At 42.0% G+C, this 27,672-nt stretch overlaps 1 protein-coding gene across 1 annotated transcript in view; it reads left to right on the top strand.

Moving 5' to 3' along the window:
* Positions 1–27,672, top strand: part of LOC8043631 (Down syndrome cell adhesion molecule-like protein Dscam2) — a 183,498-nt gene that overhangs the window by 101,069 nt on the left and 54,757 nt on the right. Inside the window, exons 11-15 of the mRNA XM_040501709.2 lie at positions 4,165–4,284; positions 4,995–5,168; positions 5,928–6,066; positions 9,310–9,461; positions 23,642–23,773. Of these exons, the coding sequence (XP_040357643.2) occupies positions 4,165–4,284; positions 4,995–5,168; positions 5,928–6,066; positions 9,310–9,461; positions 23,642–23,773 (717 nt within the window). The remainder of the gene's footprint in view (positions 1–4,164; positions 4,285–4,994; positions 5,169–5,927; positions 6,067–9,309; positions 9,462–23,641; positions 23,774–27,672) is intronic.

Here is a 27,672-nt window from a genome sequence, read left to right as displayed (position 1 = left end):
CCGATAACTCCGATAACGAGACGATTCATACGCCAGGGCGTCGGTGGAGTATCGGGCATTGCTATCGGTGCTAACACAACGGTATCCTAAAACCATCTGTTGTCTCAGGCATTGCCATGCATACTGCCCTGCAATGTGCTTCTCACACCAATTATTTACTCTTTTTCTTTGAATAGTCTAACCAACGACAACGGATTCCGGTATCGCATTCCCAATGGTCAATATGTCTGCGGATCGCAAGTTCGTCTGCTTCTTGCACAGGGGTTGTGGTGACGTCAGAAGGCTCAGTTCTGATTGGCTCTGGTTGGAAGGATAGTGGGTAGACTTCAAGGCAGCTCAATCAGAGCTTGGTGTCGTGACGTCACCGCAAGCCCTGAAAAAGACACAGACGAAATTGCGCTCGGCACAGTCACTGTTAACTTGAGAAACGCAGGGCTTGGCGAGTACCTCGCGTTCTATTTTAACTACGTAGCCAATAAAATAGCGGCATTAGGCGATAACAGAACATCGAATCACGAAGAAGCGTCAACGTTATAGGCCACGAATTTTTCAAACGTTTGGTGGCCATAGGAATGTGATGATATTTTGTTAAACCTTAGTTTTTATCCGGGAGGTATGATCCTGCTCACTGAATTTTGCAACTTTGCAAAATCAAACAGTAAAACTTTGTATTATTGCCAATTTGTGCGCCGAAATTTCAAGTTTTTTTATAAATAAAAGAATATTTTATCTGTAGTTCATTTCATTTAGTTAATTTACGCAATATAAGCATAATTTCAATTACTTTCTAAGATTTAGGGAGTATCTACTTTTCCACAGCGCACATTGGAAATAAAATCACTGCGATCCGGAAATGGAGTGCAGGGAACGGCGAGGCTCAAAATATGTTTAGACATAAAGTAAGAACCGTTGGCGCTGCGACAATGTGCAAGACGTTTCACGTTCTTACGCCACATTCAATGTCACAACGCAGTGCAATTTTTATACTTTTTTAATCTGCGCTGCAGTTATTAATGGTTGTAGTGTTATGCGGAAAAGTAAACGAATGCGAATTTTGGAGTGTTTGCTAACAGATAATGGATCTCTGGGCATCCAAACTGTGCGTTCGTTAAATCAAATATCGCGACTCCAACTAACTATAGGTGGCGCCACTCATTTTCCAAGATGGCGAGTTTAGTGAGGGTCAGAGATGCGTGCCGCTGTTGAGCCTGTCTAGTGTGCTGGATTCACTGAGCGACACAAATTATTTCTGGCAATACGTGGAAGCTAGGGTGTTATGAGCGAAGGTCACCTCTTTATCTTGAAAACAAAAATGGTGTTTAGCGTAATACTTACTCCAGGAGGCACGTTTTAATTCTGGAGCGAAACCGAAACTAACCACTATTTTGGATTCAATTTTTCGATATAGGTCTTAACTTCGGCTTCTTTCATAACTCAAGATGTGTGTCACGTCGTAATTATTTAGTTAGACAAGTTGTTCGCGGAAACTTTATTTTGTGACATCCATGTTCGATCCAGGCTGATATTTGTGGTTGTTGTAGTTGTTGAAAAAATCAGTGCTGATATTTGTGCGTTCTCGCTGCCTTTTCTCGCTCAAATACTTATCATGGGAAATAATGAACTTCGGGCCTTTTAAGGGGTTTTGGGGTGTTTAGATGATCAATTGGCTTAACATTATTCCCAGCACAAGAATAAGAGAATAATTCCAATTTTCACAATATGTCCACAAAACGTATAAATTGATAAACGCTGTTCTCACTGCAACAACCCAGACGGAATCCGAGTCAGACAGCTGAAGTGTGCATGTGTTTTTATAGCAATGCGTGACGCATAGGACTTTATATTACATACAGTGTTTGACTGTTTGTCTATCTTGATAACGATGCCAGAGTTTTTCATATGCTAAAAAGAACAAAAATATACCTTTCTGGAAAGACTATTATGCTTAAATTACGTAATTTCGTGATATTGGTGTTAATTGGGGCATGCATTGCCGCGATTTGTATCAATAATAATAATATTAAGAGTCAGATATTTTAATACCTAATTTTTTAAGCTCTAATGTAATTTGTTGCTTATGATCTAATTTCAAACGTGCGAACAAATATGACAATCAAAAGTGTGGTAATTATCATCACTGGTGCGAATTGCAGCATTTTTAATTACCAAGTAATAAAATAAAAATTGTCTAAAATCAATTAAAGCATTCTAGCTAATGTGAGAAATCCATGTAAAAATACACTAATTGTGGGTAAAGTATATTTTGCTATCAAAGTCGCGACTGTTGACAATCGGCAAAACATCGAAAATCGCCCAAATGTACCAAATGTAAAAAAAAAAAGAAAAAAAATATTTAAAAAAACAAAAAAAACTTTTGTTTTCATTATTAATCTTTTTGTGACATTTAGTTAGTTTCATTTTTACGCTCCGTCGTTTTGCCAATCTCGGCCTTTCCAGTTGGAAGGAACGCCTACCTGCTTGCACGTCTGCTCACTGCAGCACTTTTCGTTGGCGTTGGAAGCCGGTGAAACAGTCGTGAGTTTTAGTATTGCGTATACTAGCGAACGCAAGCGGTGTGTGTTTGCGTTAGCTTTGCGTATTCCACCTGCGCTTGCGCGAAGCCCGAAATTGCGGTCTTGGATGGCACATGGCGATGAGGCGCACGCACAACGTGGGGCACGCAACTCTCACGCAAACACACACCGCTTGCGTTTGCTTCTATGCGCAATACTAAAACTCTCCAGTAAGGTACAATCCCATACCGGCTGCAGCACTACGTTGGGACAGTGAAGAGCGTTGTTTGCATTCGGAAATGACATTTGGCGAGCCACGATCGCGAGCGGTTCCGCCGTGCCCGCTGAGCAGGAGAATCGGGGGAACCTCACTAGAGCGCTTCCCGTTTGCGCCGCGGGAGGGCGAGCGTCGAGCTGGAGACGCGAATAGCAACAAGTTCTGAACCAAGTCTCCCGAAATTCGCTGATGGAGCACTAGGGTGAATAGGGCAATTGAGAGAGTCTTTTTATCACCATTAATAAATTATACGCGTTGTTTGTGAACAAGACAACCAATGTGTTTGAATAACTAAATAAACGAAAACGTTTATTAGGAGACCGAAAATGAATAATTGAAGCCACGATTATGTGCATCTCAGGAGCAGAGAGTATTTAGGCAGATTAAAAGTAATTGGTATTGCATGAAAATTTGTACAGAGAAGAACAGTACACATGGGGGGGTTTGTCCTTGATGTACGGGCTACCGTTTTTACGTTCTAGACACGCACTTTAACCAAACTGTGCAGCCTTGCTTGCCTTGTATTGTTATTATTATTACGGTTCTGATCATGTAGGCCGTTTTAGGAACGCATTATCTCTCAAGGAACCAGAAAAATAATAAAAAATAACTTCACTTAACTGTAACTTTATTCGCAGCACTCAGTCGAAACCAGACATCTAATCAAAGTGGATAAGCTTGGTTTACCACAATTGCATATGTGTAAAACGGCCTAATGTTCATTGCTCTTTTGGGTCGAGGTCCTCGAGATGTAAATCGTGGTATTTAACTCAAGCGGCCCATAGTTTGTCTGTTAATGTATAAATGCAATAAAATCGTTTTCTACTAAGTTAAGCCACTCATAAAAGTGAAACACCGAATAATAAAAATAAAATGCAGCGTGTTTCGTATTCACCATCAAGACTAATTTAGTCAGGTATAATTAATAACGTAGGTAAATCTAGAATTCCGGATAAAGAGCGCCGAAGTTCAAGCACGAAGTAAAGAAAGTAGTGTTAAAAAAATGTCCTTTCCTTCTTCACTTTGTCCGTTTTTCGGCGCTTCTTTCCGGTCATAAACACACTAGCCAAACAACAACTTCTTGCAAGTTTAGAAGAATTACTTTTTCTGAACATTAATTCTAATCTCGGTATTAAAATAAATCATAATAAATGTGTCATTTTTAATATCACTTAGAACGTTTATATCACACGAATTTGATCTCACAGTTCTTAAACAAAAGCAATGTATATTTTTTTTTACTTTGCCAGCAGTCCTGTAATGACCTCTTCACCCTCCCCCCCCCCCCTCCCCCCTCCACCATTTTTGCCTCGATCAAAGTCTCCGCTTCGTTCCTACCCTGTCTTAAAAGGGTAACAATTCGTTCTGATACAGTGAGTCCAAGGTGGAAGACGGAACCTCAGAATGCGTCGGCGGTGCTCGGCGCTTCAGTGTTTCTTCACTGCGCTTCGGATGGATTCCCCTCTCCCGCCATCACGTGGAAGAAAGGCGAGGGTAAGTCAACGTAAATGTCTCCGACAGCTTCAAGTTATTTACAATTGTCCTTTTAGGTTTGCATAATGTTTGTGCCTATCTTAGGTATGTTGCCGTAGTAAATGTCAGGGTGAGATCTGCAGGCATGACCTTCGCGTGTCACGCTTTCAACGCGAGCTTCGTATCTTTGAGCATGTGTCTGCGTCTCGTGCTCCTCAAGCGCGCATTCGCACCAAAGGCGAGCAGGAGCATAGCCTCCGCTACACTCACAGAGCCTGGCAGTTCGACGACGGAGCTATAGGGTGTTCGGTCGCAGACTTGGAGCACGATCATCTGGTAGCACAGAGTATCAGAGAGCCATATTTTGTGGAACCTGGACGTCAACGCACAGCTTTTACGGCATCGATGACCCGAAACACGCTTGTTCGCTCAGTAGAAGTGTGTTTCGGCGTCTCGCCGCAGCTGGGCGCCAGTCACGTGGTTCTTCTCTGATCGGTTGTTTGCCGCTCCACTTTTTTTCATTTCGGCGGCCGCTTCTTGTTGCGATCTGCCAGGCTTTGTTAGTATAGAACAGGCTATGGCAGAAAGCACGTATTGCGTGCTGAAAGCCGGGCGTTCAAAAGACACGCCGTGCCATTTTCATTTCATCAGTGACTGCAGGCGGTATTAATGTTACGAACAGGCTGGGCTTTTGTTTAACATTTTTTGCCCCTACTTTTTTGTTTTGGCAGGAAGCGCCCCGCGCAACTTCTCGTACATTCACTACAACTTCCGCAAGCACCACTTCATCAACGGCAGCCTGCTGGTACGGGAGGTGGAGGAGTCCGACCAGGGGTTCTACCTGTGCGAGGCCCAGAACGGCATCGGACCGGGCATCAGCAAGCTGGTATTTCTCAAAGTGCACGGTGAGCGGGCTCTCGCAAACCCTTTACTTTCGGTTACAGACAAGCGCACCGTATATCTTGCAGCGGGTTCAAGGTTAGAGGTGTGAAATCGCGGATGATGATTCAATCGTCCGCGTATTCCCGCCCCCAGTCTTGCGCCGGTGGCACGAATGGTAAACTTAGCGCACCCTCGCACTTTCCACGTGCTCAAAGTCCGGTGTTCAATAAGATCAGCAAGGTGTTACTCAAAACCCTTTGTTTATTTTCACTAGCTAAAAATGAATAGTCATATTTTAGTTAATTATTTGACTTATCGTGACAATTGAAACGCTGTATTATGTCACCCTGGCGGTTAAACTCGCCTGTACAGACCGCGTTAGTGTACCTTTTGTGGGTTTCTTTTTTTTTTAAATAAATATTTTGGAATAAAATATAAACAGCCTGTATAACTATGCCTCAGGGGCCTGATTAAACTGGTTGAATGGAAGCTGCCTCAATGTCTTGGCAAGTAATTATTGTGGTCTTCATCATGGCAAAATAGATAGTCAATTTAGTGTGATTAGTAACACGTAAAACGTTCAAAGTTACTATCGGAATCAGTAAATTAAGCTTATCACCTTCCCCAAGTAAAGCGTTATTTTTAGAGCCGCCGATTTAGTGCATTACAGCAAACGCTGTCGTCCCTATGTAGGCAAGGTTGTTATAACCTCATATACAAAAACAAGCATAACAAATGTACAACTAACGCTTGATATTCGGTGGCGTGTTTTTCTTGCGCAGTTCCACCTCGGTTCGAGGTGAAGCATCGCAGCTTCCTACTGAAGAAGGGAGAAGATTTCCGCCCCCAGTGCTTGGCGGCCGGCGATTCTCCGTTGCTCTATTCGTGGGAGAAGAACCAGAACCCCCTTGACGCCGAACGGTAAGAAAGCAAAGTCGTTCGTCTACGAGCTCTAGGAAACGTAAAGTGTATCTTCCGCATTGAACAACCACCACCTATAAAACTCAAAGCCCTTGAACAGCCTCAGCCCAACGCAGACGCAGCACTTGTGCGCAATGTGCGTCTGCGCTCTTTCTCACTGCGATAACGTCTAAGATGCCTGGTGCATGAAATTTCACAATTCTAGGGGGCGTCAATTGAACTGCTCCAATAACCTATTTTCATATTGGAGCATTAGCCGCCCCGAGGCCGCCATATATTGCGGAAGGCGATTTGAAGAGTCATTGCAGACGAGTGCTTCGTCAGGGTTCGGGGCGCACTCGGCTCCAAATCTATTGGACACGAGGGCTACGTCAGCGCTTGGCGCCAAGTCGGATCCAAACAAACGCTTCCCGCTTAGACCGATGCCCAGAATATGGCGGCCGGTAGTTTTGCCTGGTTTACGTTTGGAAAAGGCCTATTTATAGGAGCCGTCGTGACAGATGGCATGGCTTTTTATCCATCTGACCGAGTATTGCTGAATTGTGTGCACGCTAGCTGCTTCTAAGCCAGACGTATGTACGGTACTAAGAAATGTTTCTGAGTACAGGTGTTCGTTACGCATAACCTTGTCACATAATAAACACATCATCCTAGCCTACAATTAATGCGTTATATGCTTTTTTCATTATTTTTCAAATTACAGTAACTGGTGGCTAACATGAAGCTCACAAGATAAAATGTGGTATGAAACACAACCATCTAGAAGTCAACCTCAAAGTACCTAGTTCATTTCGGTAAAACGCTTGCATGCGACGGACATTTATTTCAAATGATCAGATACAACCGTAAACATGACTATGTGTTCCGCCTTGCTGTTCTTGTTTGTCTTAGTCATTTGACAATTTTTTAGGGACGAAGCTCCTTAGGGTCTAGCCTTGTCCGGCGTCCGTGCTCACATCGATTGCCATCCCATCTGTCTCCTTAAAGAAATAAAAAAAAATCTTTGCGCAGTTGGCAGGATTCGCACCTGTGCGGAGAGACCCCAATGGATTTCTAGTCCATCACCTTAACCACTCGGCCACGACCGCGGGACGAGTAGGGGGCTCTGAGATCTGGTAGTAACTCAAGAGCTGGGGATGTCATTAATGAAACGTTGCATGTAGCCGCTCAATGTCTATACAGGAGAGGACGCTGAGGTCAAATGCGTATATAATCGCGTTCAACTTTGCATGCATTGGCTCAACGTTTATATAAGAGAGGGCGCTGCAGCGAAATGCTCAAATGCGCATATAACCACGTTCCATACCACACATTCTCTTTCTGACATGAACCTTTCACTTAAGCTGTGGAGATGCGTTCCCACGGCTTCTAGCGGATCCAAGCTGATCCGCTAAAAGAACTAGTGGCTCTGCATTTCACCGACCATAAAGCAGTAATTATGAAGTCGAAACGCAACCCGGAACTCAGCACTACCTATGAACAATAAAAAAATCAGCACCATCAGCACTACCTATAAACAAAACCAGTACCATCAGCACCAGCAGAGCTCCGCCCCAATCAACATCATTCACCACGTGGAGATGCGGTCATTTTTTTAAAAAGGAACTGAATGAATTCTTCGTTTCTTTCCTGCAAAAGTAACGAAAAGTCGACCTCACCACCATTAAAATATAGGGTGCTTTACTTTAGTTTTGAGTCATTAAAATAAAACCCGAGAAAGGTACAATAATACGTTCTTTGCAGGTGAATTGAACGGCCATGGGAAGAAAATATAGGAATATAATCCTGAGGATCCCTCAAAAAATTACCTAAAGTTTTTTTTTTATTATTTTTTTTATAAATTTAGATTTACCGAAAATAAATATATGGCTTTAATTTCAAAATTTCGGGGCATCATCTGAACCACTAATACAGAAAAATGTTTGAAGTGTTGAAACATGTGGGAAGCTTGTGAGTGAGATAGAAATAAAACTTGGGTAACATTTGCAAGCCTCCTTGTGCGAAAACGCAGACGGTGAAAGTACCACCCGCGTTTACATACTGCAAGCCTTGAGCCTGTTACACGTGTAGCGCAACACCGTAAAGAGGGTCGTTAGGTCGTGTTCTTTTCTTAGGCTGACGCCGCGCTATTCTATTTTAACAGATGTTCGCACACTCCTAGTAGGTACCTTTCAGGTTACTCGAAACAAATATTTAAGTTCCGTGACAGGAAATGCTTTGAGTTGAGTTCCCGGTTGGTTATCATGTACAAAAAAAAAATACCATGCGCGATTAGCTATATTTTCCACCGTCGCAATTCAAATGCAGCTGGTCTGTGTTTTAATGTGAAAGCGCTCAGTTCAACTATTATTGAATGCATAGTAGTTTATTCTGTTTTATATAAAACGTTAAAGTTCTATGGAAAATTGCATTATATTTTTCTGAAAACTGAGTTTACAACGGCGTCATAATTTTGTTAAAAAATATGTGCATGGTTTTTACTAATTTCCTCGAGTAATCGCACTATCAGGTAGCATAATGTACATGGTCGTAATGTCACATCCTGTAACTCTTGCATTTTATTCATGGGATATTCAGTTTATAATATACTATCGCCAAGGAACAAATTGGAATGTGTAGTTTCAGTTGATTATCAGTTAAGTAAACTTTTCGGCAGATAATAATGCAAACAAGAAAATGGTTCGTATAAGTGTAAGTACGCGAGAAAACTTGCACTTATTCAAACTGCCGTCAAAATAATGCTATGAATATAATGTTTGTTGTTAGCATCAAACATCAAAGAAACGGAAGTATATTAAATCAGTCAAGAAGAAACCCAATGAGAAAATTGAGTAAACGCAAATATGGCGGCTCATAAGACATTATGTCCCTATAATGTTTGTTGTTAGCATCAAACATCAAAGAAACGGAAGTATATTAAATCAGTCAAGAAGAAACCCAATGAGAAAATTGAGTAAACGCAAATATGGCGGCTCATAAGACATTATGTCCCTATTATCACATTAGTGGAGCCAATTATTTTTTAGGAATTATATATAACAAACATCTCATATTTAAACGACTGGCGGTGCACATTTAGGGAGTTAAAAATACAGTTCTCCATGCGAAAAAGTTTTAATCCTGTCGTCATTTCCCATTTGAAAGAAAGAAAAGCTAATTTTCGTTTCTCTCAAGCGTTGTTTTTTCTTTCAGAATAATGTAATTGTAATCAAGGGCGACATCTTGTTTCTTCATTTTACGCAGATATCGGGTCAAAGAAGAGCAGAAGCAACGCGGAGTCTTTCAGTCCGACCTGCTGATTTCACAAGCGACTCGTGAAGACTCGGGTGTGTTCTCGTGCAAGGCCATAAATACGTACGGCGAAGATACAACCCATTTCCAAGTCATCGTGCAAGGTGGGTGCCGTTCAACATTTCGTCATGTGCTGCACCATGCTTTTAAAGTGTCGATATGGCCTGCTTCGGTGGTCGTTTATTGATTGATTGATTGACCTATATAATAATTTATTTATTGTTTGGTTGTTTGTATGACTATTTCGTTGACTGATTAATTGATGAATTCATTAATTTATTGAATGATTATTGTACTGCCGGCCATCTACTGCCAAGGCAGAAGTGTGTGCAGGTTGGGAAGGAGACATACTCCTATTACACAGTAAGACGTGACAACAACTAGCTAGGTAAACCTTGTTGAATTTAAAACCTCTTATTTTAAATTTGATTTTGATTTTAATCCAGTGCAATATACTGACGCTCCTATCTCGCGCGACAACACTTGGTCTTATTTGACTTTGAGCACAGTTTCGGTTTTTGTGTTAATCTTCACCTTCGGCACAAGATGCGCCGTCTGGATTTCGAATAAAGTGCCACTAACAAAACGGGCGGCAAACGAAAGCGCGAGGCGCAATGAGCACAAAACACAGATATTTTGTTACGAAATGTCGGTTAAAGAAACAGTGAATTTGCAGAAGTCAATGATTATGCATAAATTATCATTATCTGCATCCGCTCAAGGTCTGAGCTTGTTTTCATTCGTTGTTACAAAACAATTCTACGTGGAAGGGTGGTGAGCTGATCTGGTCGTTAAGCATTAAACATAGTTAAAATCAGCGAAAGAAATGGTAGAAAACCGTAGGAGTCAGGACAGACGCTGATATCACAACTCAATATTTGAGCATCTTTCCTACCTTATGTATTCTTCGAGAGTTTCCTACCTTTTTTTGACAGATTTTAACCACGTTTAACAATTCTATGAAATAGGAGGGTTTTGTATTTTAATTCATCCCTTGAAATGTGGTTTAACGTTTATTTCAGTGTCGCCTCAAATGTCCATAATCAGTGCCTCTCAGAACCTTTCAGTAGATTTTTTTTGTTACACCTTTCTGATCAAATTCATCAGCACGGTAAATTTGTCCCAGCACATTCCACATTGTTATCCAAACAACGCGAATTACTAGCCTAGCTTTACCGAACCTTGTGTTTTAAGAGTATCTACGTACGTGAAAATAAGAAAAGAGCTGATTGCTCGACTGACCTAAATTACAATGGGAAGATTCCATTGGGGCAAGCTTAAAACTGATAAAGAAATGAACATAACTTGGATAAAGACCAGGTCTTGCGAAAGCAAAATGTAAGATTTGAATGTGTGGGAGGTTAAAATCGATTTACGGCATCAAATCCGTTCGATCTGACTTCACACGAGACCAGCAAATGTAACCCAAATTTAATGTAAAGTTCCAAAGGGATAAGGACGATGTAAAATAAAGAAATCCATGCAAACTCCCCCCCCCCCTTTACCCCTAAAACGATAAAAACGATAAAATGAAAACGAATTGGTGAATGTCCTATATTTTGTACTCTTCTCATTTTGTATTTTTGCACGTTCTTTCTTTTCGATTTCTCCGTTCGTAACTTCTTCATTCAAACCCCACTCAGAGAAAAGGAATGCCTGGATATTAAATTTTGTGCATTTTTTTGTTTAATTCGCGCAAAGAAGGGAAGTGAGCTGTCGGCGCTTTGTCGTCTGATTATCATCGTTTGGCCAGTTATTTTCCCGTGGATTCGCTCGGGGCGTTCTCGCGGGTACAGGGCCGTCTCGAGGCAGTCTTAAAAAAATAAATAAAATGAATTACACACTGTACGAAGGTTTCACTGTGCTCTCCCCTCACCCCCCCCCCCCCCTTTCTAAAAAAAAAGGCCACAGTTTTGCTTGCTCCGACCCTTTCGTTTGGCAGAGTTGAAAGGGATTCTTCTCTATTTTATCGTTTTTCGATCAGTTCCTGGAGGTCAATTGCTGACGTTCGCAGGGAAAACCAATTTTTGATTTCGCAAATGTAGGGGGCAAGGTCGGCACTGCGGAATAAACCTGTACGTCGTAAAAATAACAACAACAAAAAAAAAGACAGTGCCTTTGTTTGAGAACGAGGAGAGCATATCTATTTTGTTTAAGAAAGGGGCTATGCACTGTCAACAAGAAAACAGTAAAATGCCAGCTGATGTCCATTTTGATGTGGATCCAGGATACAGATTTGTGTTTTGTTTTGATCTGTAAGGGGTAGGACAATATTGTTAGGGCCGATAGAGGCTACTAAATGCACTCTAAAATATTTCAGTTCATTTTACTATTTTCGAAACACTCCAAGATCTAATCACGGCGATCATCTGAGAGGTAGTGGCAAATAGACTCGGAAACATGCAAAACCTTAAAAAAGTAAACCATGTATTGGAACACTGAGCATGAGGACTCATATGAGCAGACTATGTTTATTACCGAATGTCTAGCTTTATTTTTAGCTTGATAAGATCGTTTTTTTTTTGTTTTCTATGGCAAATATTAGATTTATGCGTCTGTCATATTTCTGGTTCCAGTGTGTCATTCTATTCGAAAAGTATAAGGCATGGGACGTACTTTCCGAACAAGTAATGCGATTTATTTGGAACTTACTGCAATAAAAACTAAACATTAAAATTTTTTTGCCAAAAAGTGTGACTTTTTTATAACGCTGAATTCGACTTCTTTGGATAATTTATAAAAAAAAAGAATGCGCTAAACATATGTTTTTTATTTAGAAAATATATTTTTCTTTCGTCTATAAACGGACAAGAATGGGAGTGAGTCGACCGTTGAAACAAAGATGCATACATCCCGAAACTGTAAATTAAGATGCATGGTTCAATGCCCTATGACTTTGTGTGAATAGGTAAACGAACGACTACGTTAAGTATATGAGAGCCTGTACCTTCCCGTGGTGTTTGATTGATTTTTTGTTTCTTCAAAGTAAATTGTTTTATCTTCGTGCATTTGCCTGTTGAACATCCTCGTCAACTGAAACAGATAAATTTATATTCTAGCGAAGTGACAAACATAATTAAATCAAAGACCTAAAATGCGCTGCTCGCAAAATTTGTACAATGTACGCTTTGTACGGATCAATACCTTTGATGAAACACACCCAGCTCCAGGTCCTTGCAGTTAACGAAATGCCGATTTTCTTGGCTCTCTAATTCAATGCCGTCATCTGATTACAAAGCGCTATCTCGTATTGTGAAATTCACTGCAGTTAATGAAAAGGAATATTTTCATTTGGATACAAAAACCGAAATTCGTTTTCTTCGTTTTTTTTTTAATTGTTTTGTATTTATCTACACGTGTTGTTTACGGCAGAAAGCATGGCGCACTGCTTGCGATCAGATGTCCTCGCATCCACCATGTTCGCGTCATTCAGCCAACAAACCGGGATGTTTTTGCTATCTGAAGTTAATAGTAATGTGTCTCTGCACGAAGTACAATATTAACTTTTCTGCTGAACATTGAAAAAAAATGAAACAACTGTGATTTTTAAGAAAACAGTTCTAACAACTCGGTACGTTCGAACCACGGCTCACTCGTTTCGGAAAAATGAACATTTAAAGTCACTCTCTTTCCATTACGAGCCAGCAATTACGCTGGCAAAGAAACGCCGGAGTCTCGCCACACACATTTCGCCAAATTACTTTGGCAGCAAGGAGAATGCTCATGGTACTCCACACTAAAGGTACTGCGCACGCTCGCCTTTCTCAATACAGTGTGACAATTGTCTATAATTTGCTTTTTTGAATTTACAATTTTAGACACCATCATGTGTAACTATAGGCTACAAGAATGCTCCTTAATGTTTTTGTAATTTAGGAAAAAGTCAATATACCATTTCAATGAAGCTCTTCTAATCGGTGCCGATTTCGGCGGTCCTATGATGGTCCCGTGCCTTTCTCTCGGCATACCTGCTGGCCTGTAAGCTAAAACGTGAGGGCGTGGAAATTCGTAAACATTTGAATGGTGTTTGCAATCTAATGAACCGCATTTGTGTACGCCTGATGGCGGGCAAATATATTATCGATAAAGATTGTCTGGAAAAAAAATATATATGTTTGTATTTATATCTATTAATGTTTGAGTAAAATGCAACGCATTCAACTAATCCACGAATCGAGATGGGAAAAGTAAATATAATTTAGAGATCGAGCTTTGAGATTTTTTTTCGTTTGAATTACGCTTGAATGTGAACAGCCTTCATCAGATGTAAATTTGCACGCATTCCTAAACAATATTTATACACTTTATAATCTCGAGATCTTTTCAAAAGTTTGACATAAAGATGTTGCTTTTGTACCACCTTTTTTGGCAGCGAAAATGCCATTTTAAACATTTAACAAGAATTTTTAGATGTTTTGGAGTTCAACGCCTGTTTACGAAAAGTGAGTAGTGCCAGACACAAACAACAGTGTATTCAAAGACACAAATCATACTAGAACTTCGTTTAAACTATGCAATTCTCGCCTTTGACTGACTGGAATTGCTGACTGATCGTAATGCAGACACTAGCACTAGCTGGCCTTTGCGACACCCGCTGGCTGAAGCTGATTGGTTAGGCCATGCTACTAAACTGTTTATAAAATAAAATGTCCTGTGAAGCCAATTTAAATAAAAGACGCGACTTCGCATGTCAACTAATGCAAGGATAAGGACTTTTCCCCTATTTCATGAATACTCCGCTTTGGAAGGGGGTTGTGGTGGCACATCAAAGGCTTGATTTTAAGATTGCCACCTTAAAAACAGATTAAACTATTCAAGGTTACTTATTTCACTGCTCCAGCTTATGAAGTATTCCGAGTACATGCACGCGAGTAAGTTTCATGTTAGATTCGATCTCTTCGCGCATAACTTGCTCTTTAGCCCCTTGACGTGTTTCCCACCCACAGCCACTCCAGAGCTTTCTTTTCTTTTTGAGGGCAAAACAATACAATTAAAGATTTTCCGTAATTGTTTTTGCCATCTACCACGGCATTTATATTGCTACCCATTGCATGTAAACTATGAACCTTGAGGCTGCGCGAAAAACAAATCTCGACCGCTGCGACTCGGGAAGCTGGGACGCGGCTTCCAGGGTCACTCTCCTTCCTCCCCCCGCCCGCCCCCCCCCCCTCCCTCCCCCCGCCCCCCGCTGACGGGCATGGGTGGATAAAAAGGGGGATTTTTTTTATTGTATCCAGTAAAGTCCCCTGCTGGAACGTAACCCATTTAAAAATTTTATAACTCCACGGAAAATGTGTGTTTTTATAAAATATATTGGCCAGCAGTTAAGAAGGGTGCAATGAATTCCGTCTGCGAAACTCTAGCCAAATTGAGGGCTATAAAAACATCGGAGGAGTTCCCCTTTAATACATTAACGCTGCTTCCTTCGTGATTGGGTCTTTGGCTTTCTTACCGGTTAATGCAGCAAATATTTGGCATTGGAGCAATAATAAGATGTCCGGGACTCGACACGAACTGGCTTTCTTAGGCCATCGGTGTCTATTATGTCGATGCACAAAAAGGCGATTTGTTTTAGAAACGAATTCTGAAGACGGACATCCTACATAACGTTTAGCTTGACTGTTGCAAAGGGGAAAATAACGTTTTCGATTGCAATAAAGTACACTTCGTTGATTTTTGTTTGGATTCAAAAGGTACGAAAGCATCAAACATTTCTCAGTAGTTTGAAAACGCGTCAGAGTTGATTTCCATCACTGCACCTAGTGCACTCGAACCGTGTTCTGCTGAATTCCCGGAATGCTGGGTTTTCATGAAGTTCCCTATGAAACCTCGAAGACAACGGCTAGCGTTTAAAAGAGCTTCCAATACTAGTCTTTGATAAAAAAGAAAGAAGCACGAACGTTACCCCACGATGCGCAACCACCTAACTTCCATAACGCTTCTTTGAGGTTACTGATTAACCATGGAACGATAGCGCATAGTGAACTTCCCTCGGTAGCATGAGGAGTGGAGAAAGCGATCACGAAATATTGCATAAATATCGGCGTTTCGGTCACTGGTTAGTGATAAGCTACCTGATTATTGTCAAGTAGAGCGATCAATGATTTTTTTTTTACAGAAAGTCGTTTTAGGAGACGTTTCGTAGACCATAATGATAATCGTTTTTAGGTAGAACTAGTATTTGCCACCGTTGTTATGCATACGCTTTTTCAGGGAAAAAGATTATTGAGCCTTAATGGACGAATCATGTCACAGCTGTGCATGAGAAAAAATTTCAGGTTCGTTGCAACTGCTAGCCTCTTTTTTGTGTTTTTTTTTATCGCACATCACGCAGTAGTATTACAAGAACGCGCACAGGTACGATGGTCATCGAGATTGAAACAGGCAGGAACGGAAAGAAAGCTACAGGTCTAAGTGCACCGAGATGCGGTGCCTTAACTTAACACACTCGGTAACAGAGCACATGCTTCGGAAAAAAAAATAAGATACATTGCACATAATTGATTCGTAGCACGCTTGCCGCTTGAACATGCAACGATATGTGAATCTGTTATTGCCTTAAACCTCCGTAAAAATACCACAGGCGACAAGCTAGGGAATTACAGGGACGTTTCCTAGTCGACTTGACTGGGTTTGCAAGGAGCCTGGGATCGCCCACTCCCCGAATGTTCGAAGAAGCGGTCGATCACTGAACTGGGATCTAAGGCGAGCACGCCTCTTTCACGTAACGTCAAGTGAACACACCGCAGAGACGCACTTCCCGTTGTTCGGTTTTTTTTGGATCAAGAGTGCCGTTTTTTTTTTAGTTTCGGATTTCTTGCCATAGTTTCATCAATGTAAACTGAGTAGCTGGGCGTTCGAAGTAAAAAGTCTAAAAATAGCCGATTAAATAGTGGGTCAGAAATACAGGCGTATAAAGAAGATTCGTTTCTTATATTGGGATAAAACGGTTATGCAGGTCGAAATTGGGAAACATGGGCAGATGAGAGATCGTATGGACGAAAAAACACCCAACTGTGGTTGGAATATTCAGTGGGCTTAAATAAAGATAGCCACCCCTATCTCATCTCACTTGCCGAACGCAAAAGCCGAACACGGGACGCTGACATTTGGCGTTCGAAAGCGTTTGAACAGTGAGTAGAGACACAGGCAGCCATCCTTTGCATCTATATATTGTCCTTCCAATCAAAGCTCGGTGATCTAAGGACCCCACGTGATCTCACCAGCTCCTCTGTCTCACTTTCTATCCCTAAAGAATAATACAAATCACCGCGCACGCACCTTCCCAGTATGCACCGTGAGAACCAACCAATAACGAGTCCAAGACTGCGTAGCGACAATTGTTCGCGCCCATAATATTAGACCGTTTTCGGAAGTGCCCGCCATCTGGTACCTACTGCTTTAATTATCCGAGGCCTTCAGTGTTGGAGCACGTACTTTTATCATGCATTGGACAAGAACGCTGTTTCAGCGTTCGGAGTGAACTTGAATCCGATCAAACGTTTCGTTCCCCAGAATAAGGCGAACGCCAACATTGCCTGATCGACTTTTGAAGATTGTTTGTCGTCCTCTTACTAGTGACGCCAAATTATCGACAATTGGACTATTCATACTATCGCTGGTTGTTTTCCAAAAGTACCGATAGTGTCGGAAACTATCAATAGTGAGCTATCGATAGTACTATCAATAGTGCTATCAGTAGTTGACTTTTTATAGTCGGATATCGATAGTATTATATGTAGTTTACAATCGATGGTACCATCGATCGTGTTATCAATAGTTGACTTACGATATCACTAGCGATAGTGCAATCAATAGTAATATCGATAGTACTATCGATAGTTAACTAGTAAGTTAACTATCGATAGTTAACTAAGTTTTAGTTGACTAGCGATACTATAAAAAGTCAGCTTTCAGAAAACTACGGAGTGTTAGAAAATTAAAGCGCTACCCAAAACACGATTGACGACGGATATCAACGGGCAGGCGACGCATCGTTTTGGTAAAAAAAAACATGAAATTGAAAGAAAACTAAACAGAGGTGCATTCTCTGAAAATTAAAACGCTGTGGCTGAAGGTACGTCGGACATATTCTGATCCGAGAGTTTAAAGATAGTTCGGACGTACGCGGAACCCGGAGTCTAAAGATACGTCGCCCGTATCCCGATCCCAGAGTCTAAAGAACCGTCATCACGGCGCTATCGTGCTTCTGTCTTTCTGCAAATCATAGCAAAGAAAAAAAAAATCCGTTCCTATTCCCTATAGACACTGCATGCAAATGTTCCTAGCGGTCAAATGAAGCTATAAAAACTGCAGATTTAGTAAAATTAGAAGTTCAATGCCTTTTAAACAAGAGGTTAGTGCGCCTTTGAGGTATAGAAACACGCATATGGTTAATACAATACATGAGCAAGTTGACGGGTGCAGAATTGCTGTTAACTTGGAACTTTTAATTATTTCGCATTAAATTACAACATTGCAATAATACGCTCATTAAATCGAAAGGAAGCAGATGTATTGTTATTTGCTAAATGAAGTTCGCTAACAGCATGAAGTTCGCTAACAGCATGTATTGTAATTATACGTCGTGGCTTTGTACAGTCCAGTCGTTGAGTCATGTATTTACAAACAGGTAAAAAGCCTAAAAAGAGCTCACCTACGTGAAGAAGCGTACGTAGAGGGGCTACTGTATGACCTGGAAAAATTAACAATAGCATCTAGCAAGCTCACATTTCAATCAAGTTTCAACAGCATGTTGCTGCGTCTGAGAAATTACAACATTCCTGCGGACTTAAGCTATCGACAAAGACAACTTGGTGTAGCGATCCATGGGACCATGTTTTTTGTACTCTTGGAAAGTTGTTTTTGGACGAAGCTGATATATTTGTCAGACATCCAACGGAGGTAAAAATAGTCCTTGTCAGAAATACACCGGCCCATTTGATGCATGTGTTATGTAACATGGGCTGTGTGATGCGAATATCAATTCCACGTCCAAAGAAGGGTTTTTGCACTAGAATTCCAGCATGAATAAAAGTACATTATTCAAGTTAATTATGCGACAATGTCACGCTTATTTTTTTCTCAATTATTTCGGATGCCGAAAATGGCTTCAGCCCAGGTTACAAAGCACTCCATCGTTATATATAAATGAGGTTATAAGAATTCAAACGTGTTTTGTAACTCGAAATTAATGCTAGAATCAAAGACTCACCTACAGTCACAATTTAGAGGAAAGTAGCATAATGCAATGCTTGTTTTTCCGACAGAATTTCGGGACAATACTCTAAATAGAACTTTGGAGCTTGGTGCATTAAAATAATTTACTAATAAAATACTGTAAGCTGAGTGTCAATTAAAAGTGATATCCACTAAACAAAAGAAAATATCTTCATGAGTTGAAACGAGAAATCCACTCCCTACTCCATTGCACACGAAACAAATGGCATGTAGGTGCTAGTTATAATCTACACATTTTTTCCTGCGCTTTTAGCAATAGTTAGATTACACCTCTTTTACTCCTAAGTTTCTAAAGACATTTTTACGACATCCCTTCACCGCGATTCGGTCAGTTTTGGTTTCAAATTTCGTAAGGAGCTCGTACTGATTATAAAACCCCATCGCTAACGACACCAGTTTTTTTTTTTTTCTGACATGGTTTTGTCGCCCGTTGGGTGCGTTTACGACGTGGGATCGACATAATTTTAGACATGGAAATGTGCTAATTTATTCAAGTTTATTTATCTGTGAAGTTTCCTCTTATGATGATTATGTTCAAGAAGAGCGTGGAAGGCCCACGAAGGCAACAGTCTAACGAGCAACTCAACACAGTAGTTTCTCAGACGCAGCTATACATGTTCTAAGAACTTGACTAGAATGTGAGCTTGTTACACGCTATTGTTAACTCTTTCAGGTGATAGTTTGGATTCCGTTTTTTCGAAGACTATGTCTTGTGAAATACGGAGGGCGGTTTTCGGAGTTTATTTTTCGTCGGGGATTCGGGGTTTATCGGAGTTTATTTTTGATTCCCGATTCTTTGAAATTCGGTGTTTATTTTACTGCCTAAAATTTAAAAACAAAATTGAAAACAACATAAATAAGGTCCGGGTACCATGACCCGTTGTCCCGAAGGAACCCCCTCGTGCTACAAGCAGTAGTTCCCAATTTCAAAGGAAACTGAAGTGGAATCTCCTCAAGACCACATACCTTGTGCTCTTATAAAGTTTTGTTGTAAAACTTCCTCTTTTTTGCTGTTTATTTTGTCGCTGTGATCTCGACATCCGGAGTTTTTTTTTTTTTTTTGTTGGTATAAACCCGAATTGACGGAAAATTACCGGCGAGTGTTTCTCGGATTTTTTTCGGATTTTTCCGAAAATATGGAACTTTAGTCATACTGTAGCCCCTCTATGTATGTTTTTCTATGTATGGGTGCTCTTTTTAGGTTTTTTAACCGGCTTATAAATAAATCACTCAACGACTGAACTGACAAATTCAATAACGTAATTGTCGTGTTACAGAGTGCTATGTAAAGAGGAGCCGAGACAAGAGTAACTAGAACACCGTCGGGTTTATCCCTCAATCGTGCACACCACTCGTCTTCTTTTTGTCCCCACACGCCTCCCAGACCGCGAGGCGCTTTATATGACAACTCCTCCTTTCGAAGCATTAATGTCCGTAGCAGTCTGGTGGGCGTGATACCCTGCCGCTCCTTGTTACACTTGAGAAGGTTTCGGTGCATTGTTGCCCGACTTTCCGGTTGTGTACATCCGAACTCGCGGGCTGCTGTTGTCCGACCGTCTGGTGGTCCACTTCCAAAGACGCGGGCTGCAGATGACGGCTTGTGTGTCTCACTGTTCCTTCACTTGTTTCCATCACGTGTGACCGCGGCATTCCCACCTGGTGGTGTATTCTTGTTTGAGAAGCTGCGCCCGCGTCTATCCACACCTCTGAGTGAGGAGGTATCGTTTTGCGATCTCTTGTAGGATGGCGTCGATTGTAGTGCGAGGCTTCTCTTGTTTTTCGTTTGTCGTACTGTCGCCTATACTTGCGTACATGGTGCCACCGGGGCGTCAGTGTATTTGGCGCAGTTGTAACTGTTGAACGTAACTTCCTCCCCATGAGGAGTTCCGCTGGAGAGAGACCTTCTAAGCCTCGAGCTGTTCTGTGGGCAAGAAGAGCCTGTGCTACATTGGGTGATCTGCTCAGGAGAGTTATGGCTGTTTGTACAGCTCGCTCAGCCTCTCCATTACTTTGAGCGTAGTAAGGGCTCGAAGTCACCAATTTGACTTCCCATTCGTTTGCAAACCGCCGTAAGTCGTTTGATCGAAACGGAGGGCCATTATTCGAGTGTAGTACTTCTGGGCATCCATGCCTCGCGAATATCTGGCTGAACACTTTTGTTATGTGTTTTGTGTTTGTTCGTAAAAGTTCTTCCAACTCTATGAACTTCGAGTAGTAGTCGATGTCTACTACGTACTTCTTTCCACTGAGCTAGAAAATGTCTGTTCCGAGTTCCTGCCACGGGCGATCGGCTAAAAGAGTCGGATGCAGAGGCTCTGTGTGTGGTCGTCGATGCTGAATGCATGTTTTACACCGGCTGACGTAGTCCTGTATCTGATGCTGATTCCTGATGCTGATTCCCAGTCTGAGGAACCCTGGTTTTTACCCCAGCCTGAGGTTAATTCTACGTGGTTAGTGTTTACCAGCTCGCCTCCACCCTTATATATTTACTCGCTAAAGACAGGCAGCAGAGTTTTCACAAGTTTGTCTCACGCTTGTGTTTTCTTTATTATTCAATTAACACATATGTTCATTTTTACAGCCCTGACCCCCGACAGGTAAAGATGAACAATCTGTGGAAATCATATTGTTTTTTTCTCCTGATGAACATTTATAGCGAATTCCAGAAAATCGGGAATCAGTTGTTTTCGAAAGCACTTAGGCTTGTATGCAATAAAATGTTGAAACGTTTAGTTCGGTTTTATTTTTGCGCAGTTTAATAACGGTTGGTGGGAAACACGTGCCTCTCACTCCACTAACGCAACGTGTGAAGAAGAAAAAATACGCTTGTATTACACAGTTTGAAAAAAACCAATACTTCAGTGGTATTAGTAGAAATTTGAATGTACGTGCATTGTTAAATATTCGTTGCTCCATTAGACATTATTTCAAATCTTTCGTTACGCATTTTGGATATTGAATTATGTGTTGCTGTTTCTAACACTACCTAATACCTTCAAGTCAGAGGCTAATCGACTGATCAATAGTTAAAGAAATTTGAATTCCTTAATTAATTCTGAAAAAAGAAAAAAGCAATTGTTTATTAATTTCAAATTTCAAAAATTTAATTATGTGAGCATTTTATTCTCCGGTTTTCAATAATCAATACTGCGTGATCAATTAAACTCTTCGCAATAAAACAGAATCCGTTCATATCTATATTTGTCTCTCGGGCCTTTCTAAGGTTCAAACTTCTTTGAAAATAACACATGATGATTGAAACCTGAGTGGTTTGAAAAAATGAAACCCGTTTACAACTTCCTGCAACGCCTAATTAGAGCGCGGCTCTTGAGGAGGAGGAGGGAGGGTACTGAGGGGAAGGTATACCCCTCCTCCCTCCTCCTCACGTCCTCATCCTGTCTGGTACTCCTCTCTCCGAGCGGCGTCGCCGTCGCCTCCCGAGGGGCGCGTGACCTCACGGGGGTCATGTGACGTCACCGGGGTCAGGTGACCCCTAGAGCTCACGTGACGATGACGTCATCAGTGACGTCATCAGTGACGATTACGATGCCGATGACGTCATCAGTGACGTCAGCGTAATCAGTGACGTCACTGATGACGTCAACAGGGATTGATTTCAGAATGTTTAATAATTTAATAATTATTCAAATAATTGAATCAGTGATGACGTCACCGTCGCCGTCAGCATAAACGCGAGGTCACGTCACCCCCCGGTCATGTGACCCTCTCAGGTCACGTGACCCCCGCAGGTCACGTGGCCCGAGGTTTTCCCGAGTTCCTCCCGAGGTCCTCCTGAGGTCCTTGGGTGGGGGGCGGGGGGGGGGGGGGGCTCGCGGTTACGCCGACGGCGACGGTGACAGCGACGCCGACGCCGCTCAAGCCGGAAGGTCACGTGACCCCCCAAGTCACGTGATCTCTCCCCCAGGTCACCTGGCCCCCTAAGGTCACGTGACCCTTCCCCCCTTACTCCCCGAGGTCACGTGACCCTGCCCCACGGTTATGAAAATAATGAAAATAGAAAATTACGGTAATTATATTTATAAACATTACATTATATTGGCGTCGGCGTCGGCGTCGCCGTCGGCGTAACCGCGCCGTGCATTATGGGACGCGTGACGTCACTGATGACGTCATCAGTGACGTCACGCGTCCCATAATGCACCGCGCGGTTACGCCGACGGCCACGCCGACGCCGATACCGATGGCGACGGCGACGCCGACGCCGCTCAAGCCGGAAACTGGCGCCTAGGAGCTGCGCTCTAAAACGGAAACTCTTGAAGTAAAAAGAAAAAGGGACAGAGGACGTCTCAAACTCAGCCCTGAGCTGAGTTTCAGACGTTGTCTGCCCCTTTTTCTTTCTACTTCACGAGTTTCCGTTTTTCAAGCCACAGTCTCAGGCTTCAATAATCATGTATTGCTTGCACCAGCTCGCCTGCACTTTACCCGTTTTTTTTTCTTTGAAAATAACGTTGTCACGAATTCTCCACTTCGTAGTTGTGCTGAGCGAAACTATAAATTCAAAAGAGGAACCAACTCAAACTGTGAAAGGCGTTAGCAATTTAATGCCTCGACACCCCTTGGTGTCGAGTCAAAGTGTGCATGCGTTCCATTGTCGCCTAGCAAGAGGGAAAGCGAGAGAAGATGGGAGAAGTTGGCAGACGATCCACGCTTTCTTTACTTCGTCGCCGATCGGATAGCAAATTCGGCCCACAAAATGTATGACCTTTATCGAGCCTATGGAAACACTTTAACATCTAAGTACACGAGTTGGGCTCCTCCACGCCGCGATATCATTTTTTTATGTTGCATTCGTCGTCTTCATTTAATAATGTGTGCTCAAAATAAAGCAGCGTACCATGCCCTCACATTGTGTTGCAAGGCGCAGTATATCTAAATCTATGTAAATAAATCAAATAAACTGATAAAGAAACGATTAGAGAATGATAAGTCACGTAACGAAACACACGTATTTTATGTATCTCATGTCAAAAAAGTGAAGCGAAGAAGCGATAAATTACACCCACTTTTGTATTATTTTTTGCAGAGCCTCCCGACGCGCCGACAGGTGTTGAGGTCATGAACTTCACGAGTCGCTCGGCCACGTTGCAGTGGAATGCTCCTTACAACGGCAACAGTCAAATCACCAAATACGTACTCCAGCACAAGCTGCAAAAAGGTAAAGAGATCAATTTTCTTACACTTCGTGCGTTTTGGTTGATGGTAAAAGCTTCAATTACCGGTGTGGGACATTTCTTTATAATTTTCCATAGCATTTTTACGCTTAAAAACGAAAAACCCTTAATTGAACCGGCGTAAGTGTAAGAATAACTGAATAAATTTAGAAGCAAAACAAACAAACAAAATTGTAGGAAGCAGAAACACTAAAGTATATTCTTTTTTATTATGAAGAACTCTTTGCTATACACTTCGTTTGACTTTAGGTGCAGACGCAGCCGAAGTTACAGTGTAATGGAACCAAATAGGGCAGCATCAAAAACGGAAGTCCTTAGGCCTTATTTGTTTAAAGCAGACTTGTGCCTATCTCAAATACTCTACTCAAGATACTGTCTCTTAAATATTTTTTGAAGTATCTTGGTATCTTGCAAATACCTTTGATCGAGAGTATTTGATACTCTATTTTAATTACAATTCTGAGTATCTTGTACTCATTACCTTAAATACATTTTCTACATTCCGCCATTTTCGAAGTTTTTCGGTATGAAGTGGCGTGGGCGTGGCACGAGCAAACGTGAACATTCGTTCAAGCAACCAAATCCTGTTGCTAGCTCCGACTAGCTACGGTGACTTTGACTGAGCTCGTGAAAACATCGCTTTTTTTTCCAATTGTGACTCATATTTAAGCCCAAAATTTGTACGATGAAGGTTCTCCCCTCGCCTTCCCAAAGGCGCCTTTTGTTTCTATAGAGTTTCTCCCAAAAAAATTCTCAAACAAAAGGTGTGGTTTTACGAAAGTACAGATGCCACACTGCGGCGCAACGCAGAAAGCGAAACGACCTACGACAAGAATGCAGACTTGAGTGTCCAGAAAATAGCAAATAAAAGAAAATGAGAACTGGACACACACAAAAAAGTAGACATTTTTGTTTTGAATTTGTATATTTGACCCCGCTAAGGCAAAACGTCGAGGTTTTTTTTGCGTTGTTTGTTTGGCACTTATTGCTCTGGCGAACACTGTCTGTAGGGGAACAGTGATAAGCAAAGAACAGTAGAGGAGACGAACTGCGAGCGGGACGACCTACAAAATTTCAACAGTGTCCCCCAACGCTGAGTGCCTTTCTGAACGCAACCTACTTGAAGAGGGTGTGACGACTGCCGTGGCTATCATGTGGGTTCTCTTTGTTATCCATCCACTCATATCCGTGTCCCAAGTTCGTTTATAGTGAACTCCCCATATGGATTGTAGTTAAACGATGTATCTAAAGTGCGCCGCCGGACGTGATATTCAGCGATGTCACTATTGGAGAAGCGCTCTGACCCTTTTTTGACCCCCACACCTCAATGTTTGCCCAACACAAAGCCTGTGCAAATGCCCACACCCTTGTGGGCATGTTCATGTCATGTTTTTTTAATAGAGCGCGGGGCACGGTTTAATTAAAAAGTACCAACAATTAGTAAAGTGACGTTAAGTGCCGCATCTCTGCCGAAAGTAGTCCCCAGAGGATGCAAGCTTGACCCACTTGGGCTTTCGTGCTGAGCTGGGCACCCTGCATGCTGCATTGTTCATGCAGGCCGGAGTGGTAACAAAAGAGCCTTTCCTCCCCTCACTGGAGAACATGAACTCCAGCCGAACGCTGACGCCGCGTTCGGTTAGCCGAGCGCTGAGCCATTGTACTTGTTGTCCCCATCCGTCTAGCTCTAAAGTGAACCGCTTAGGGCGCACGGTCTGATCTGCTCCCCATAAAGCGACCTCTTTTTTGTTGTCCCAGAAATGTTTTGTAACATCACCTCTTTTTTGTTGTCCCAGAAATGTTTTGTAACATCTATCAGTGATATTAATTAACACGCGCGTTGCCCAGCGAGCTTCTGGCCGAATGGTTACTGGGCTTGGCTCTCGCGCGGAGGCTCTCGTGCGGAGGCTCCGGGTTCGAAACCGGGGAGCGAACTTCTCTTTTATTCATTCTTTCAATTTGACAACCTCATAAGTTCGAGAACCTTGTCGTCTGATGAGTTACGAATGTTTTACGCGCCGAAATTTCGACGCCGAATGCCCCAGAACACGCGCGGGTACGAAAGGTGCTCCGAGTGGCGGTCCGGAGTTAGTCTCGCCCTAGCGGTCGATCCTGCTGTTTCGCCGACATCAACGCTAGCCTTTGTCTATTTTGTTTTGGCCATAAGTTCGCCCCATTAAACTTTTGGTTTGTTCAGTTATTCGCCGCCTCATCATTTGCCATTCGTGACAACATTTTCCTTCTTATAGTCGGACTGCATAAAATAGCCCTACCATACTTTATTTTCCCGTTTTATGTTGTTGCGTGCTAATAAGCCATTCTGGTAAGTCAGATTTGCGCAGCTGTATAGTTGTCGTTGTCACTGACGTCGATAGAAAGTACGCAATGCGGAAGTATCTTCAAAACTAATTGAATTACATTTCTAAGTATTTGTACTCTACTCAAGATATTTTATAGTGAAAGTAACTTGAGTAGTATTTAAATACTTTATGAAGCAGGTATTAAGTAACTTAACTTAAATAATTTTATCGAGAATTTTGTTCAACACTGGTTTAAAGTTGCTTCAGCGATGATAGAACACGTACAAAAACACGACGAACAGAATGATGGTGCGCTTTTGGAACTGTGTGATTTGTACTATCAGCTCGTAGCATCCGCTGCGTCTGGACGTAAGGTTGAATGAAGGACATAGTAAATTAAATCTGAAGAAACGCAGCACGTGGCGAGTCTGAAGCATTTTATTGTTGTGCGTCACAGTAAGTACTCTGAACAGTGAATCACAAAGTAAGAAGAGTGAGCTTAAGCCACGCCCTGAGCAAGTGACTGTAGCTTACTTTAAAAAAAAGATGCGAAGAGCAAGCTAGTTGGCATAAGCTCGTAACGGCTAGGTCTTCTCTGTTACACCCAAGATTGCCGTAGAAACAATCAATCCAGTGGAATACGGTCATTCGGAGCCCTTACTAAGAAGTTTCACTGCAGCTAGTAACAAGAGAAAACGCCGTTTTCGCGTACCACTTAGTATAGTAATGTACATCGAGAGAAAAAAAGTTTAATTTAGAAATATGAATTAAAACAAAATTTAGAAGGGCTGCGCTTACGTCAACTAGGCTAATCAAATTATGTAGCTTACTCAATTTAATAACTATTGGAGGGGGCAACATTCGCTGTTGCTAGCAATGGCGCGTTGGCATTAAAGTGTTCTTGAATACAGGACCCAGCTCCAGCTCCCTCAATCAGCCGGTGGCGATGCACTCCGCATACTCAGGCGTTTTACGCGCACTTTGTGCGATGCCCCAAGCTGCTTGGGGAAACCAATGCACTGAGATCTCACATTCTAAGACTCTCTACTGAACAATAACACATAACCGTTTCAACCCTTACAAAGAACTTTTCAGTCAGTCTATACAAATCCTGCCCACAATAACGGCTCTTCAAACTTCGTATCCGGTCACGTCGTATCGAGCATTTTCAGTAGACTTTCAATCAATTTTCTTTCAGCCGGACTCTATAGAGTACATCCGGTAGAAATACTACAGAGAAGCTTTTTTTTCACCACGTCTCGATAAACTTTGTCACCATATTTCTTGGGAATTTATATAGACTAGAATCAATGAAATAACAAGGTGCAGTGCGGAGAAACGGTACCACATCCAGTTGGAGCCTTCTTGCGGTGACTGCTTTTTCGACTGTGTGAAATAATGAGCGCATATTGTAATGCGTTATACGAGGCGTTATTAAAAAGTTCAGGGACTGATTTTGTAGCATAAAAAGAGAGGACATCACTGTGATGGGCGCGCCGCAGTGGAAGCAAGGGACCTTTCTGTCGCGTTATACCAAAGTGCGTCGCTCTGTGACCACTTGTAGTAGAGCTGCGCGAGTTTATGTG

This window comes from Ixodes scapularis, unplaced genomic scaffold (assembly GCF_016920785.2).
Source record: "Ixodes scapularis isolate PalLabHiFi unplaced genomic scaffold, ASM1692078v2 PGA_scaffold7__128_contigs__length_106722199, whole genome shotgun sequence".
Classification (NCBI taxonomy): Eukaryota; Metazoa; Arthropoda; class Arachnida; order Ixodida; family Ixodidae; genus Ixodes; species Ixodes scapularis.
This window is presented reverse-complemented; position numbering and strand designations above follow the sequence as displayed.